General features: G+C 40.4%; 3 protein-coding genes across 5 annotated transcripts; all 3 read right to left on the reverse strand.

The window, feature by feature from the left end:
• Positions 1-1,829: 1,829 nt before the first annotated feature.
• On the reverse strand, positions 1,830-7,220 carry LOC129814597 (elongation of very long chain fatty acids protein 4-like). The gene is made up of 8 exons (XM_055867771.1): positions 6,967-7,220; positions 6,204-6,270; positions 5,885-6,072; positions 5,610-5,690; positions 5,439-5,495; positions 5,131-5,245; positions 4,290-4,417; positions 1,830-2,183 (listed from the first exon to the last, which is right to left on the reverse strand). Exons 1-8 carry the CDS (start codon positions 7,033-7,035, stop codon positions 2,016-2,018), a joined length of 873 nt encoding a protein of 290 aa, XP_055723746.1. The 5' UTR covers positions 7,036-7,220; the 3' UTR covers positions 1,830-2,015.
• A 1,844-nt stretch (positions 7,221-9,064) lies between these two features.
• Positions 9,065-12,572, reverse strand: LOC129814098 (selenoprotein Pb-like). 2 transcript variants are annotated; one of them, XM_055866888.1, is made up of 5 exons: positions 12,473-12,572; positions 12,065-12,307; positions 11,526-11,738; positions 10,295-10,406; positions 9,065-10,007 (listed from the first exon to the last, which is right to left on the reverse strand). In XM_055866888.1, exons 2-5 carry the CDS (start codon positions 12,289-12,291, stop codon positions 9,711-9,713), a joined length of 849 nt encoding a protein of 282 aa, XP_055722863.1. In that variant the 5' UTR covers positions 12,292-12,307; positions 12,473-12,572; the 3' UTR covers positions 9,065-9,710. The 2 variants fall into 2 exon arrangements, with proteins under 2 accessions (XP_055722863.1, XP_055722864.1); XM_055866889.1 differs by having other exon boundaries at positions 12,463-12,550.
• Positions 12,573-13,915: 1,343 nt separating this feature from the next.
• On the reverse strand, positions 13,916-18,063 carry LOC129814097 (THAP domain-containing protein 1-like). 2 transcript variants are annotated; one of them, XM_055866886.1, is made up of 4 exons: positions 17,603-18,063; positions 17,226-17,379; positions 16,836-17,008; positions 13,916-16,605 (listed from the first exon to the last, which is right to left on the reverse strand). In XM_055866886.1, exons 1-4 carry the CDS (start codon positions 17,750-17,752, stop codon positions 16,228-16,230), a joined length of 855 nt encoding a protein of 284 aa, XP_055722861.1. In that variant the 5' UTR covers positions 17,753-18,063; the 3' UTR covers positions 13,916-16,227. The 2 variants fall into 2 exon arrangements, with proteins under 2 accessions (XP_055722861.1, XP_055722860.1); XM_055866885.1 differs by having other exon boundaries at positions 16,836-17,011.
• Positions 18,064-18,195: the final 132 nt, after the last annotated feature.

The raw sequence follows: 18,195 nt of genomic DNA on the forward strand, positions 1-18,195 counted from the left end.
ACAGAGAGTCAGGACACCCGTTTAACTGTCACGGTTGTTGAAATGAGTGGACCAAGGCGCAGCGTGCATAGAGTTCCACATTATATTTAATAATGAAACTTGAATGAATGAAACTTACAAACAAAACACCAAAGAATATAACAAACATGCATTATTGCAGTGCTCAAAGCAACTATACAAAAACAAGATCCCACAACAAACAGGTGGGAAAAGGCTGCCTAAATATGATCCCCAATCAGAGACAACGATAGACAGCTGCCTCTGATTGGGAACCATACCAGGCCAACATAGAAATAACAAAACTAGAATGCCCACCCTAGTCACACCCCGACCTAACCAAAATAGAGAATAAAAAGGCTCTCTAAGGTCAGGGCGTGACATTAACATCCAGGCCGAAAGACGGCACCCTACACAGGGCAATGTCCCCAATCACTGCCCTGGGGCATTGGGATATTTTTTGTCCAGAGGAAAGAGTGCCTCCTACTTGCCCTCCAACACCACTTCCAGCAGCATCTGGTCTCCCATCTAGAGACCAATCAGGACCAACCCTGCTTAGCTTCAGAAGCAAGCCAGCAGTGGGATGCAGGGTGGTATGCTGCTGGCTAAGAGTGTACCAGAGACATTTCAAACCGGCTACTTTACATGGGGCCACAAAGCCCCTCTGTCCTTGGTCATGACACGCGTCACAAAGACGTCACAGTGCCTGCTTGACTGAACTCTTAGTGATTGTTGTTGAACTGCTTTCTTAAAAGACAGCTGTCATGCAATTCAACACAACAGACTGAGCACATGCACTGCAATTCAAGCTACGTCATTTTCCAGAACCCATGAATAGCGAGAGTTACACACTCAGGATGGAAAACTAGAACAGTCAGTCACTGGTGACACTATACGGACAGACACTAATTGTCACTCGACTTTAAGGACTTTCAAAGAAGGAAGGGAAACAGGTTTATCAGTTTGAGTAATGAAATTAGGCTTTACTGTTCACAAGTCATAAAGTAGTGACATAAGATGGAAACCCCCTCAAAGTCATCCTCACTTGAATGGTTCAAATAGACACTAGAAACAGGATCAGCTAAAGGCGTCTGCAGGCTTTCCATCCAAAACAGTTTGTGCATATATTATAAAGACATTTTGACGTTTTTGTTCGTTTTGTTCTTTAGCAAAGGTTTTTCGGCTGTTCATAAGAACAAAAAAATTATTGAGGCAAGCAGAATTTCGGTAGCTGAAGTCTACGCCTCATTGGTCAGCAGTAGGGATTCTTCAAGTGTTTGTTGTCATTCACAACGATAGACGACTTGTTTTCATGCAAAAAATAGTTCCCTTGAGAAATACTGCACCAAACATCTTAGCGACTTCTAAATGAAAAACTTTTAAATGAATTACAGAATTTTTGAGTTATCTTAGATTAAGATAACTGACTAATTTGAGGAAGTGTATACTGGCTACGGCATCTCAAGGTGGACAAACAGTACTATTGCCACTTTTTTTTCTTTTCAAGCAAAAGTCTTCTAAGGGAGTATGCGAGCACACTTGTTTGGTTCACCTAGTTGAGTTATTGGGACTCACAGAACAGAGTCAGAGAGGGAGAGAGTAGGAGGGGCACAGGGTGCGGTTTTAGACTGCCAGCTGACTTGCGATTGGCTAACCTCTCAGCCAATGACTCCGAAGACAAATGAAGTGTCACAGAGAGAGATTAGATAAATAAGTGGAGTGAAGAGCAGGAGGCCTGCTCAGGTTTATTTCAATTTGGCAGAGTCGCCAGAGCGTGGCTGGGACTTCATCCCTAATGACCTAAGGGGGGATGGGAGGGAATGGGTGAGGGCTAGCTCTCCCTGAGTGTGTGTGTGTTACCCTAATGGTTGGAGGGGAGGCTGGAACAGAAACAAACAGAAGCTTATGTCCAGCGGATAGAGACCTGTTTTACTTAAACGTGATGGGTCAATAAATATTTAAAAAACATACATGACCAATTTAATAAAATAAGTAATAATTGCCTCTACATCCGTGTCTCATGTCTGTTTGCTCTTCTTGGTGAGGTAGCTCTGATAGTAGAAGTTTCTGAAGAGTACGATGAGGCTGAGGGAGTAGGCAAACACCACAGCATTCATGGAGTCTGGGAAGTCGCAGTCAGTGAACAGGTTGTAGCTGGTGTGGATGGTCACTATGAAAAACTGGAGCTGGGGTCACAGAGGGTCAACATAACCAGTGTCAATAAGAAGAAAGCTCAGTTGTGGGCTTCTAGTGTGACCACATTGAAAGTACACAGTTGTAGAGCCCATAAAAATAGTTCACGTATTCAGCACTGATGCAGCTTCATACAGTACATGCAGTATGATCCTATTGTCTTCACACAACAGTTATTAGCGGGGGTCTTACAATAAGGCTTCAGGGTTAATAAGGTCAGTGATGATCTCAAAACATGGCTAAAACTATCATGTTGATATCATGGATCGTCAGTCTTTGCATACATAGCTCTTGCTTTGAATTTGAGAGTGGGTCCTGTTCTCCAGGCCCATCCCTCAACGTTTTACCAAAACACAGGTGGGAAGACAGCTTTGTTATTGTTTCAATTAAGGATTCCAGCTGATAATGCAAAATGTAGATTTTTGCCGAAATAGACATACCCAAAAGTAATTATTTTTCTTGAGATGGCCATAAACAATAACTAGTTAATTGCTGCATAGTTCTAGGAAGGTCTGGTTAAACATAGTTGTACATTGCTGAAGTGTACTTACTTTCGAGGACACAAGCTCAAGTAAATATTACAAATATTATAAAAATATACAGTACCAGTCAAAAGTTTGGACACACCTACTCATTCCAGGGTTTTTCTTATTTTCTATATAAAGTAGTGAAGTCATCAAAACTATGAAATAACACATATGGAATCATGCATTAATCAAAAAAGTGTTAAAGAAATGAAAATATATTTTTAAATTTGAGATCTTCAAAGTAACCACCCTTTGCCTTGATGACAGCTTTGCACACTCTTGGCATTCTCTCAACCAGCTTCATGAGGTAGTCACCTGGAATGCATTTCAATTAAAAGGTGTGCCTTGTTAAAAGTTAATTTGTGGAATTTCTTTCCTTCTTAATGCATTTGACCCAATCATTTGTTTTGTAACAAGGTAGGGGTGGTATACAGAAGATAGCCCTATTTGGTAAAGTACCAAGTCCATATTATGGCAAGAACAGATGAAATGAGCAAAGAGAAACGACAGTCCATCATTATTTTAAGACATGAAGGTCAGTCGCAAAAACCATCAAGCAGCCAACAAGTGCTCAGCATATGTGGGAACTCCTTCAAGACTGTTGGAAAATAATTCCTGGTGAAGCTGGTTGAGAGAATGCCAAGAGTGTACAAAGCTGTCATCAAGGCAAAGGGTGGCTACTTGGAAGAATCTAAAATCTAAAATATATTTTCATTTATCCAAACTTTTGACTGGTACTGTATGTTCAACAAAAGTGGAATAGCTCTTGAAATGACTGAAATGCTTTCTAAATAACTAAATACAATTAGAAACAACTTACTATGAGATTTAATATTTATTTTAACTGTAAAATAAATATGATCGCATTTAGTGACAGTACAAATGTGGCCCCATTTCATGTAACTGAAGACAGAGCATTTTCTGCCAAGCCTCCTCTGAGCAACGCCATTCGAATTGCTGCAGACTCGTTACAACTTCAGCTTTCTTTACACACAAAGTGAGTTTGTCCCTCTGTGACCAAAAGAAAGTGGTCGTGTTTCAATTCTATGAAATTATTTGCAATGTTTTCATGTTGAGAGTTCTAAATCCGGCTGAGAATATCACAGTGAGATGAAACCACGATAGCTGAAATCGCTAGACTCTCCCCTTTAATATGTCGTCTCAGTTGCTCAGAGGGAGAGCAAATCTATTATTTGTCTGGATAAGCCAGAAAATGTGACATGTCACTCCCTATGCTAATGTGGGGTATGAAAACGTATACTTCAAGCCAGATCTACTGACAGAGTGGTAGTGGAGAGCAGACGGATGGGGCTTTCTGCCAATATAAGGCACTGGACCCTGTGAAGTTCACATAGTGCTTTGTATAGCAACATGTCAGTCAGAACCGGTAATATAGGGGACTTAACATTAAAGGGGTTTTAAAGCCCTTTGAGGTTCTTAGGGTAAAATCCCCTACAGGATATAAAGTAAATGTACATTTGTTTTATCTAGACTCTAGTGAATGTACTGTATGGGCGCCATTTTGGAGGCCATACTGTAGCAGAGGCTCTGCATCAAGGCGACTCTACTCACCAGCTGCAGGGAGGTGAGGTAGCGCTTCCACCACAGATACTGCTGCATGTGAGGCCCCAGCGCTGCCAGCCCATAGTATAGATACATCACCACATGCACCAATGAGTTGATAAGGCCTATAAGGAAGGCTAGAGGGAGGAGAACACACAATACACAGAGATTGGGCGATTCTTTCAGTCATAAGTTTACAGCAGTTCTTCATTTATTACAAGGTCAGTTGTTTATAACTTGTTTCTAAAGCTGGGTTCTTTAATTGAATGACAAGGTTTTGATTCATCCTTTATTTTATCTCAAGGCGTAACTAACTATCTGCCCATCTTAGTACATGCAATGTGAAAATAAATAGCCAGGCTGTGTTGACTATCTTTAAACCAAAAGGAGGGCAAATGCTGCACTAAGATGCTTCGCCAGCTGTTTTCTGCAAACTCACCGCCATTTTAAACAAATTATACAGCATCTTAGTGCCAAAAACTTGTCTTAATCCTGGCCGTTCTGTTCCTAGCTGGTCTATTTTGATCACTGCTTTGACCACTGCAAATGTCCTTTTCAAATAGCAGGGGTATGGAACAGTTCCAAGGACACTGTAGGTATCACGGCATGTGTTCCAGATTCATTGAAATGTCAGGTGCATTTCAATGTGTGGGTGTGTGTACTGTATGTCTCCTACAGAACAAGTCCTGTATGAATAGCCTACTCATTATTTCAACCAAGACTGAGCAGGTAGCAGACACAAGAAATAGATTGTGCAGTGCCATACTGTTACATATAGGACAGAACTGTCTGGGTCTAACACTGGGTAAATGAATCACCGTCTCGGCTGTAGTAATGTGACAACCCTTACACTGGCCTCCTGCCACGTATTTGACCCCAGCCCACCAGTTGAAGATCATGGTGCCGTGGTGGTAGACATGCAGGAACGTCAGCTGACTGTTCTTCTTCCTCAGGATGAAGAAAAGCTGGAAGAGACGTGTCATATTTCATTTATTTATCAAACATGACAGATATACAAGAATATGACAAGAAACACAATTAGCTACAGTCACATGGACAGAAGACAGCACATTAAAGATGTCTTGATAGAAGAGATGTAATAAGAGCACACCGTTCTTGCTTCAACCTGGGATAGTAGAATCCCTGATGTGTACTTACAGTGTCACTGAGCTCGATGACTTTGGAGAAGAAGAACCACCAGCAGACCGTGGCCATCTGTTCAGAACACACAGAAGATACATTTCAGCAGTAGGTTAAGATTAGAAACCATTTACATACAGTATATGTACATTAAGGCAATTGCAAAGCATTGCAGTGGATATGAGTTACCCGCATTGCCAGTGGGCTGGTGTTGTAGTCCACAGGCTGACATAATATACTATAATTTGCCAACCAGGATGACGCTGTGAACTGAGGAGAGAGTCAAATGCATTAAAATACTACATGCTTACAGGTAGAGAAATAGCTACTCATCATCACTTATTTACACATACACTATATAACAAGGATGTAGATAGGTACTGTAATGTGTACAATAGATCCAAAGCACATCCAATATGAGTAAAATAGCTACACGTTATCCATGCTTTCCACTGTTTCCATACCTCATAGAACATGTAGGCGGACAGGCAGACCATAGCAAAGTTGTAAATGATGAGCACAGGCTTGAGGTTGACTGGCTGTCTCTGAGCCATCAGCTTGGGGCCCACCCATATGAGGAGCAGGTAGCACAGAAAGATGCAAGTGATTGGCACAGGTGAGTACACCAGCAACCAGCTGTCAGTTCTTTTGTCTGAAAGCACACAGAGACCGCATTACTATAGGATAGGAAAATGGATAGGTGAAGCAATGATTTACATATGTTGGTCATGCACTGGTAACTTCAGTCAGCACTGTCTGGTTTTAGAAGCTGGGCACAGTTACCTCCATTATCTAGCACCCCTTGGTAGAACAGTTGGATTTTCTGCCATGTTGTGGCCATCCCTAAACGCTGCAAAAATGCATTATATGATGAGTTAAATGCATTTTATCACTATACATTATATAAAGTAAATATTCACTCTGATGAAGCTATCCAAATAGTTGGTGTGAATTATTTGCTCCTAGAAGTTTACATTTTATAACTCATATAGCAGATTTCAGAAGGATGTCTATGCAAGCGACAGTACTGCCACCTAACGTCAGATTGGTAAATTATGAAAAGGGTCACAATTGCAAAACACGCACAGAAATACTGTATCTGAGATGTTTTGTTGATAGGCTACTCAAATCAGTCGGCCGGCTGGATAAGCTAAAGTAGGTTTAGCTTCTTGCTTCAGGAGGATTTAGAAAATCCCTGACACAACGACACAGCATATTGAACCTCGGATAACCTCTTCTGTATTTTAACTCTCTGTCGCCTACAAGAGTTACACTTTTATGATTTTTTCTCTCTCACAGAAATGTGTATAGCTCTTTATGAAATAACAAGGTGTTGGCATGAATAGTGGTATAGATAATAATGGTGATGATACAATTATGAAGGTATTTCTCTTGGTTATACCACTACAGTCTAGGCTAGAGGGACATTCCTTTTAGGAATGACAAAATAACTATTTAGTCTAGGCCTAACTGATTTTGTCATACGAAAGTCATTTATAATAGGCTGTAATTGTCTATTTTCAGGTGCGAGATTAACAGAACTTACTTCGTAGGCTGCACTCATCGACCGGAATGCACAAATTGCAGATCTGATGGTCGCAAACCATCTAACCATGGTTGAATTTGTCCGCCATCCAGCGCAGCATTCTCTCTGAGTGTTGATGGCGATATGAGTGAGCTGAATTGTCGTTTACCATCACCCCCCGCGGCAATGAGGTAATCCACCTGCTGTGCATGGTATTTTAGCCTATAGCCGAGCCCTAGGCTATCTATTTCATGCCTTGCCCACTTGTGAGAAACTATTTAACTTGAATAAATGTATGGTTTCAAAGAATAGTAAATAGATATAGGCCCAAACACAAACAGTAACATTTACCTATTATTTGTTAGGAAATAGCCTATGAGTTTACATAAAGGTGAAACAATATTGACGCTCAGTGCTTGATTTAGACAGGAGCTCACCAGTACTCCGGCACCTCAAATGTTCTAATGCTTGAGCTCCTGTTCTTCATAGAATAATTAGCTCAAAAGTATTGTGGAGCTCCTGCACCTAAATATAAACAGTACCGGCACCCAACACCAGTACCGGCACCTATTTCAGTCCAAGTCAAACACTTAATGACTCTGAGATGTAGCCCTACTGCTCATTAACAATGTATGGCTCACAGGTCAGTGGGAGCAAGGTAAGACTCATTCAACTAATTCAGCTCACCAACGGCTCTCTGGCACATCAGTGATAGAGCAACAGAGTTGTTCATCAGCTCAGAGTCAGACTAGATCCAAACTGCATTACGAATTCCCTCCCGACTGTCTGCCCTGGGTGCTTGTCTTAGATCACTTTATGAAACTCGTATTATTTCTACTTTTTAAGTTTTGCTGATGATGTATTCATATTCGGGTTCCTCCCTGTATCCACTGACAGTAACTCCAGACCAGTGGTGTAAAGTACTTAAGTAAAAATACTTGAAAGTATTACTTAAGTCATTTTTTTTGGTACTGTATCTGTATCTGTACTTTACTATTTATATTTTTAACAACTTTTACTTCACCACATTCCTAAAGAAAATGATGTACTTTCTACTTCATACATTTTCCCTGACACCCAAAAGTACACATTTTGAATGCTTAGCAGGACAGGCCAATTGTCTAATTCACACACTTATAAAGAGAACATTTCTGGTCATCCCTACTGCCTCTGATCTGACGGACCCACTAAACACATGTTTGTTTGTAAATGATGTCTGAGTTGGAGCGTGCCCCTGGCTATCCGTAACTTAACATTTTTTGAAAATGGTGCCGTCTGGTTTGCTTAATACAAGGAATTTGAAATTATTTATACTTTTACTTTTGGTACTTAAGTATACTTTAGCAATTACATTTACTTTTGATACTTTGTAACAGTTCTGACCTGTTTTATGTTGTTTTTTATGTGTTTATGGTCAGGGCATGTGTTTTGGGTGGGCAGTCTATGTTATCTGTTTCTATGTTGGTTTTGGGTTACCTGGTATGGCTCTTGATTAGAGGCAGGTGGTTTGCGTTTTCCTCTAATTAAGAGTCATATTTAGGTAGGGCGTTCTCACTGTTTGTTTGTGGGTGATTGTCTCCTGTGATGTCTCTCGTGTTGTCGATGTTATTCACTTACGGGGTTGTTTGGCTGTTCGTGCGTTTAGATGTAACGTTCCTGTCCGTGAGTTAACATTTAGTGATGTGAGTTTATGTTCAGGTTTCGTTCTACGTCGTTTTCTTGTTTTTGTAAAGTTTGGTAAAGTGTTTGTTTTCGTGTTGCCATCATTATTCAGTTTTGTCGTTTATAAATAAAAAGATGGCTTATTTCCCTGAAGCTGCGTATTGGTCTGAAGATCCTTCTCTCCTCACCTCGTCCGAGGATGAGGAGAGCGACAGCCTTAACATACTTAAGTATTTTTAAAACCAAATACGTTTAGACTTTTACTCAAGTAGTATTTTACTGGGTGTTCTTTCACGTTCACTTGAATTATTATATATTAAGGTATCTTTACTTTTACTCAAGTATGACAGTTGGGTACTTTTCCCACCACTGCTCCAGACAAGCAAAATAAATCTACCCTGCCCCACCCTTTATTACATAGAAACACAACATATTGAAATTATTTTGATTACATTAATACAACAACATAATCATAAGTTTATTTGTGAATTCAGATTAGCTATATAGAACATAGTAGGCTTAGGCTACCTGCTTGTGAATAACCAGTATCTAATCATGGAACAACCAGCAACCTGGAACGTAAATCTTATGTCGGAGTCCGGAATGTATATATCATATATGTATATATACACTACCTTTCAAAAGTTTGGGATCACTTAGAAATGTCCTTGTTTTCCATGAAAACATACATGAAATTAGTTGCAAAATGAATAGGAAATATAGTCAAGACGTTGGCAAGTATACCCTGAAGTCATGCACACTGCCCTGCATGGGTTCGGTGACTGTCAGTCCAACTTTCCTTAGCACAGCATCTGTCTACAGACACCTTCGTAAGGTTTGACCTGCAGACTTCATAAACTGCAGAGGAGAGCAGGACCTGTCACCAGACCACATGTAGGGAAGACATACTGTATTTCAAGGGCCTAAATAATTCCAGTTTACTGTACAGGTTTGCCTTATCAGACACAATTGACAGGTACAGACAAAATCAAATTTAATTCATACAAAACTATTTATCGGACGGTCAAGTCACTGACACAAGCCACCACCACCACCACCATGCTAATTAACAATTACTCATCTCAGAAACGACACAGACAATGTTAATTGGAGTCCTGTTTATCTGCATCTGACCCATGATTGTGGTGGTGCTGATGATGCTGCTGGTGGTGGGCGTACTGATGATGCTGGTGATGTATGTGTGACATGTTACCACCCCCCTCAGACGACATCTGGCGTCCATCAATTGGAACTGGGTTGCTGACGGTATCGACATCAATAGACCTCACTGTATCAACCACTGTGCTGTCTGTCTCGTTAACACGCATCTCTGAACTGCTCAGTGTCTCGTTTCTCTGGGTGCTGTTCCACCTAGCTGAGGAGGTTGTGTTGGAGTCCACCTGTAGAAGAGTAGAACAAACTAAAGTTAACAAAATAGGTACAAGCTAAAAATACACCTAGGAGATCCGCAGAGAGATCTCTATTATTTGGTTCACTAATCAGAACCTTTATTACGCTACAAAGCCAAATCATAGAGAATTTCTAGAAAGAGAAGAGTATGTGGTGTTTTCCTGTTTTAGTAATTCTATTTCTATGGAGCACTTCTGCAGACAGTAGTGTTTTCAATTGAGAAGCCAAACTGAAATGAAATGTCTGCAGTTCCCTTAAGAATTGTGCTTTCACTTACGGTGCAGTTGCCACAGATGTCCTTGTGGTAGGTGGCTCTGACGGCTGCCTCTATGTAGGGGTAGTGGAGGAAGCTGTAGGGTAGGACTATGTGGAACGTCAGTCTCCCACATCTGTCAGAGAGAGGAGGGGATAGGAGAGAGATACATTACATGGCCACACGAATGAGGTGTCACACCAGTTCTAAAGATCTCTGTAGATAGAAAATGTCTCAATAAAACCTGATAGATACTTCATACCATTAAAGTCAAAGAGCAGTGATAAGCTTTAGATTAGGGCTGACGGGTTTCCTTCAATCAATACAAGCCCATTCCTTATTCATGAGAGATGTATCATTTTGAGAAACAACATGACAGTATTTTGGGCCTCTTTGATGGCTCTTATCTGTCATATTGAAGTGAAGAAGTAATTCAGTTACTCTTGGAGGACAGTGGAAGTTGAAAAAATGACTTATTTATTGTTTAACTTCTTGACGCTAGGAGGCAGAATTTTTATGTTTGGAAAAATAACGTTCCCAATGTAAACGGCCTATTTCTCAGGCCCAGATGCTAGAATATGCATATAATTGACAGATTAGGATAGAAAACACTCTAAAGTTTCCAAAACTGTCAAAATATTGTCTGTGAGTATAACAGAACTGATTTTGCAGGCGAAAACCTGAGGAAATCCAACCCGGAAGTGCCTCTTATTTGGAAAAATCCCTGTTCCATTGCCTGCCTATCCTCCATTTAAATTAAGACCCAAAAGAGTGAAATTGTGAAAATGATGATAATGCCCTGTTAGTGTAAGAGCTGTTTAAAAAGACAGACTGAAATGTCAGCATGTTTTGGTGGGATGGTGTTTTGGTCTGTAAATTAGTTAATAGACCAATAAGAAAGAGAGTTCCAAACCTCTGCCAGTAACTGTTCGTTTTCAGTTTTCCCCTCCCCACTCAAGACCACTCCCAGACAGTCATAGAACAATTATTGCTGGAGAAATGTATCTTTGATAAGAAGGTATTTTTTCAAAAAGTTTACATTTTAATTGAAAACAATCACCATTAGGTAGGCCTACTTAATTGTTACCCAGAAATCATTTGATATTGAGAAAAAAACTGCTGCATTGGACCTTTAAGTAAAACCCCTCCTCTCTCTGACAGATGTTATCATGGGTCATCATGGTTTTTGCGCCTCAATTTCTGCACCTTGGTTGGAAAGCGAGGTAATAGCAGCAGTGTTACCTTCCATTATTACCTGTCATATACCAGGAAGTCGTCCTTGTCTCCATCCAAGGCCTCCCAGACGTCGTCCTGTAACGGGGCCTGTTGGTAGACAGGGATGCCCGGGGGGGCCCTCCTCTTCAGCTCCCAGTACATGGCTCTGGACTGGGCCTCCCTCTCGTTCACGATGAGGAACGACACGTCTGTCAGGTTGCTGCGGAGCAGCTTGTCACGCAGGCCTCCTAGTCTACTCAGCAGCAACAGGACAATGGCAGATCAGTCATGACGAGGTGCCACTTGATTGCCACTAGATGGCGTTATTTACTAATTTCCCATTCTTTCATAATTCAGATAATTTCTCTCTACTGTTTGGGAAGGCTGCTCTCAATAAATCTGAAATGGATCACCAGCAGCATTACATCAACAACTTTACATACATTTGTTTGTAAATACATTATTATTACATCTTTATGATTTCTATACCAAATCTTTGCACAGTGGTATAATAACAGTATGTTGCAGTAGGTCTACAGTAATGTTATGCAAGACAGATTCGGAAGACTTCTCTCTTACTTGGAGGCCTGTGTGAGGCAGAAGTGTCAGCTGGCTTTCAGCAGAGCCAGAACAACTACATTTCCCAGCAGCTCCTTCATGGGTACCCCATGGCCCTTGATCTCCCAGTGTGGTGCAGGCTTGCAGATCTTGGAGGCATCATTGTCCCCTTCTACTAACAGAGGCGATGCGCATAGGAGCACTGGCAGAGCAGCACACAGCCACAGAGTCAAGAGACTCTGCATCATGTAATCCAAATATCACCTAAAAAGAGTTCCAAGAGAGAGGCCGATGTCAGAAGTTCATTTTCCAGATGTGATGGTCATTACAACTCTTCGTATGTATCACTAGCAAGGAACATAGCCATAGTCTCTGCTACATACAGTATGCAAAATATGGACTTCTGAATGGCATGATACCTGGACTGACCTCTGTCCTCGTTGAGCCTCTCTTCTGCTTCACACAACTAAGCAATACAATGTTACGCTGCTGTTTTTAAGCCCTTATCTCAGGTAAGCACTGCCCCCAAAACAAACAGAGTAAGCCACTGTGTTTACTTTAGGGTAAGAGGGTTGTGAAACCCAACACTAACCTGTCAATTCCAGATATGTTTTCTTCTCTATGAGGCTACAATTTTGGATAATGTAATTCATGGTAAGGAAAATTGGTCAAATGGTATTGTATTCTAATAAATGTTATAGACACCAGATCCAAGGCACTGAATTCCATGCGGATTCCATGCTCTTTCCATGCTGACTCCATGCTCATTCCATGCTCATATACTGTGTGTGATGGCTGACAAATAATGCCAAAACAGGAAAACTATAGAACAAAAAGGGTTGTGTAAATCTTCAAAAACAACATTATCAAACTGATTGTATATATACTCCACAATGAGAAATCATTGATCACAATTTAGCAAGGTTTACCAAGAAGTGGGTCAGGGGTCCAACTGTGTGGGAGTAGAATAAATGCGTGACATACAAACACGTCTACAAGTAGCATGTCTGATTCTGAGAACTCCAAATAAATTCAGCACCAATGGTCTTTTCATATTTGGAGTAACAAAAATCAGAAACGTCTTTTCTGCCCCTCTTTTGGCTCTCAGAATTTTGGAAAAACACTGCAGTTGATTTTGACCACATAAACAGCAATGCTCTTTCTACTCTGAATGATTAGGTCAAAGTACAGTACAGGCTAAAAGTAAATCTACAGGGTGATGGGCATGGCTTTTCAAAGGTCACAACATTCCAGAGGAGCGCTGTAGATATGAATCCAAATCCAAATATAATAAATATGTGAACAGAATAGTTGCTGTTTCAAGAATCAGTTTCATAGTATCTATACTGAACAAAAATATCAATGCAACATGCAGTTACTGAGTTACAGTTCATACAAGGAAATCAGTCAATTTAAATAAATAAATTAGGCCCTAATCTATGGATTTCACATAACTGGACAGGGGCTCAGCCATGGATGGGCCTGGAAGGGGATAGGCCCACCCACTTAGGAGCCAACCAATCAGAAGGCGTTTTACCTCACAAAAGGCCTTCATTACAGACAGAACTACTCAGTTTCATCAGCTGTCCGGATGGCTGGTCTCAGACATTCCCGCAGGTGAAGAAGCCGGATGTGGCATCCTGGGCTGGCGTGGTTACACGTGATCTGCGGTTGTGAGGCCGGTTGGACGTACTGCCAAATTCTCTAAAAAGACGTTGGAGGAAGCTTACGGTAGAGAAATGAACATTCAATTCTCTGGCAGCAGCTCTGGTGAACATTCCTGCAGTCAACATGCCAATTGGATGCTCGCTCAAAACTTGAGACATCTGTGGCGTTGTGTTGTGTGACAAAACTTCACAAGGTGCACCTGTGTAATGATCATGCTGTTTAATCAGCTTCTTGATGTCACACATGTCAGATGGATGGATTATCTGGGCAAATGATAAATGCTCAATAACATAGATCTAAACAAATTTGTGCACAACATTTGAGAGTAAGACGCTTTTTGTGCGTATGGAACATTTCTGGGACCTTTAATTTCAGTTCATGAAACATGGAACCAACACTTTACATGTTGTGTTTATATTTTTGTTCAGTCTAGTTATTGTGCTATGAGTAAGGTATGGTCTCCTTTGCAAAACAATGTTTCACACTGTTGATAAAAGTGAACACTTCAACATCACAAAAAACAAAAGCCACAAACATAGGCATCCTACTTGATAGTAGTGATGGGAGTAAAGTAAAAAAAAGCAAGTTACATATTGGTATATTTTTTTGACAATGTATCATTTTGACAATATCTCAATATTATATTTTACGCTGGTTGACTGTACCTGCACCAAAACTCTAGTATTTCTTCTTCATAGCTTGTTCTCCATCTTCTTTTTAAATAGGGAGCCAATTTGTTTTCAGCACTTTTATTTCCATGACTGATCAAAACTTGTTTTCTCAAGGCTCTTTCTTGTCCCTTTGCAGAAGACATATGAGCGATATGTTTGGAACACTTGACTAAGAGTTGAGGAGACTGACTGCATCACTTATTTTTATAAGAAACATTGATGTGTTAAAAATCCCAAATTGTTTGCAGTCAACTTACACACAGCTCTGACACAGACACTTACCCCACCAGACATGCCACCAGGGGTCTTTTCACAGTGCCCAAATCTTGAATAAATTGAAGAAAGCGTACAGTATTATATAGAGCCATTATTGCATGGAGCTCCGTTCCATCTCATATTGCTCAAATGAACAGCAAAAAAAAAAAAACACACAGATAAAGCAACACCTCACAACGCCTCTACCCTGTTTGACCTAGAGGGTTTGTGTGTATGTATTGATATGTAGGCTACGTATGACTTTTTTTGGGGTCTATTAATGTTCTGCATTGTCACATTTCATGTTTTGTGTTGACCCCAGGAAGAGTTTTTGCTGCAACAGCTAAGGGGATCCTAATAAAATACCAAACATCGAATCGCAATAAAAGTATTGTGATAATACTGTATCATGATGTCCCTGGCAATTCCCGGCATTACTTGATAGATTTCTTTATTCTTTTACAGTACCATTGTTTTGATCAGGGTACTGTATACTCTCCTGCCTCTTTAGTGTGTTTTCTACAAACCTCCTCCCACCCAGAGGTTCTGCTTGCTGGCTAATATCCCATTAGTGATTGTAACAAAATAAGCCTCAGGTTATTCAGCCTAAGTTCAGGTGGAGCAGCCAGTATACAATGCAGCTACCACAGTTCTCCAAAGGCTGCATACTGCATTGCAGTTTCCAAATGCAGCTAAACAGATTCCCATTACAAAATACAAATGAATCATCCAATTTGTCCACTTAACATAAGTGACAATGAAGAACAACTAAAAACTCTGCAAACAGGGGTTAAAATTCTGCTCTTCCTTTGCATTTGTCAAACATTCTCAGCTGAAGAAAAAAGGTGTACAGCAAATGATTTAGCGTAGGTTCTGAATTATGACCTCACATTGAGCACAGAAAGGTGATTTGAAATTGCAGCTTCAAAGCATAAAGGAGCAATCAGCATTTGCTACATCAATTTTTGGACTTAGAAATTAATGATATGTACCCATTGATTCTCGAAGAATATAACTTATGAACTTAGTTCAACTGTCGTACCCCATTAGAACTCCAAATATAAGCTTGTTTAACTCCAATGTTTATAGACAAAGAAAATGTAACAAACACTATAAAACCTCAAAACATTGTTAAAATTATAATTTTGATATCATGGTCATTGCTTGCATCCATAGGTCTATGAATTTGAGAGTGATTCAATTTCTCCAGCCCCATCTCTCAGCTTTTTACTGATCCAGGGGTGAGGAGGCCGCTTTGTTATTGTTTCTTCTGCCGATTGCCGCTTTAAGGCAGATGACTGCTGCTCTTTATTGTTTTGAAGGAGCTTTATGTTTCATTCCCAAAATAAACACCAACTTCTTTAGCATGAGTAAACCATTCTAAAAACACACTTAAGTGAAACCAAGTCCAGAAGCAAGAACGCTTTAACACTAACATCTCCCATTGTGCATATGCTTCCACATTTTCTTCACCGCATAGGCCTAGTAGCTGTCGTCAGTCTTTGTTATATTGTCCTGTCATTTTGCGTTGCATTCTTCAAAATGAAACACATATTCAAACAAACTGATCAAAAATCTCTCTTTCATGAGTCATGACATCACTCCAATGAAAGACTCCTCATTGTCCCCATCTCCCTCTGGACTGTCACATGTAGATATGATTCCTAGACCAAGCTCTGCAAGCTCATCACAGCCCATGGCTGTCGTCACCATGATTTTTTCCTCCAGGCGGTTGCATAAAGTTCTATAAGAGGGCAATGGGTAGCCTAACTCCCGAAGGAATTCGTAACCCTTGGCACCAACTGCACATCGGATTTTACGAGCCTTCAGCACTGTCTCGTGGGACCACACAGCTCTCCGGGAACGCTTGGTCAGGGTCAGGGCACGGATCTGGTCTTCATACAGAAATGTCTGGAGGCCCCTCTCTATTCTGTCCAGTTTGAACATCCTCTTCTTCATTTCCTCAGCCTGCACACAAGTTAACATGTTGAGGAGGTGTTATCTTTTCCAAGATTCTCACAAAATGTTATATTTTTCTTCTGTGAGAAAATTCTAATGACTGAAAGCGTAAAGGGTCCATTGTATAATTTCACATAACCTGATAATTTACACTGAAAAGATTTGACTAGAGAAAGATGTTTTAGGAAATATGAGGCAATAGTCTGAAATTAGTTGGGAAAGGGGAGCTACCAACACACCTCTTTCTGAAGTCTGGCAGTGTGTTGCATTTCTTGTTCCAGCAGGATTTTGTAAGGTTGACAATGGGTGCAGGGACGTTCCTCTGCCTTGTGTAGTTCATCAGCATCTTCCTCCATGCCCAGAGTTGGTTGCCGCCGTGCATAGCCATGATCCCCCACATTCAGATCTCTCTCTACTAGGTATACAGAGAACATTAACAACACATCTGAATCACTCACTTGATCCAATGTTACAATCAGGAACTAACAGTTAAAAAAAAACTTGTTAGCACAACTGGACCAACATTTGCATTAGGCCTACTAGTATTCAACAATAGTAGGCTATCTGATGTGTCAATATCTATTTTGACAGATGTTGTGATTTTGAGAAATAAAGAAAAAAGTAGTTACCTGGCTCTGGTTTGAAAGGTAGCACTATCTGTGGGGTGATGGGATAAGGTGGATTTTGCACACTGAAAAGAGTGGGGATAGCGTTTGGTTTCAGCTTCTTTCCCCCTGCTGGCGACCTGGCTATTTCTTCAAACTGACTCAGCTCAAAATGGTCCTGCAAGAAGACATAGCTGTAGGATTAGCTGGCTAAATATCGATGTATTTTCTCTTGGTGCATTATATATTGCACTAAATCAATTAAGTTATTATATTCAAAGTGTAGACAAACATGTCAACATGTTTTGTTCTAATTTGGAGTTGGGAATTGTTGACTGGTGGACCAAACTAGCTAACGTTAGCTAGCCAGTAAGGTTAACATTAGTCATCCATAAACTTGCCTGGCACAGTCTGGAATGTGGAGTTGGTACAAAATTACGCCGGCAGTTTACAAGCCATTTATTCTTGCGTATAGGCTCTTTTGGAAAACGAAATAGTTGTTTCCCAATGGTTGTTGAGTTTGAGCAATTTGGAGCGGAACACCCACCCATACCTATCGAGCTAACAAGTCAAAACTGCTTAATGCAGCTAGCTAGCAAGCGAACTATAGCCCCAGTTACTTGCATTCCAATCAAACAACAGAGCTAGCTTGTAACTAGCGAAGGCTACCAGAACTTTACACTTGTTCTCATAGGAAACAAAACTAAATAGAACATGGTTGAAACATGAGCTCACGTAAGATATTTTATCATCCCAAATGTTCACAAAAGTATTAAGCGATGCTAGCATGCCAAATAATATGAAATTGCAAAGTAAATAATTTCCGAGTTTGTTTGAGCCAAAATGGCGCACCTGCCCTCAACGGTTGTTTGATAACGTCACGGGTTTGAGCTGCCCATATGACTGCATGTTTCAAATATTTCTTCAAGAGAACTATAAAGTATCCTTAATTAAAATTCGATTTATACAGACTAACAAAATATACAATATATAT

The sequence above is a fragment of the Salvelinus fontinalis genome, chromosome 17 (assembly GCF_029448725.1).
Source record: "Salvelinus fontinalis isolate EN_2023a chromosome 17, ASM2944872v1, whole genome shotgun sequence".
Lineage (NCBI taxonomy): Eukaryota > Metazoa > Chordata > Actinopteri > Salmoniformes > Salmonidae > Salvelinus > Salvelinus fontinalis.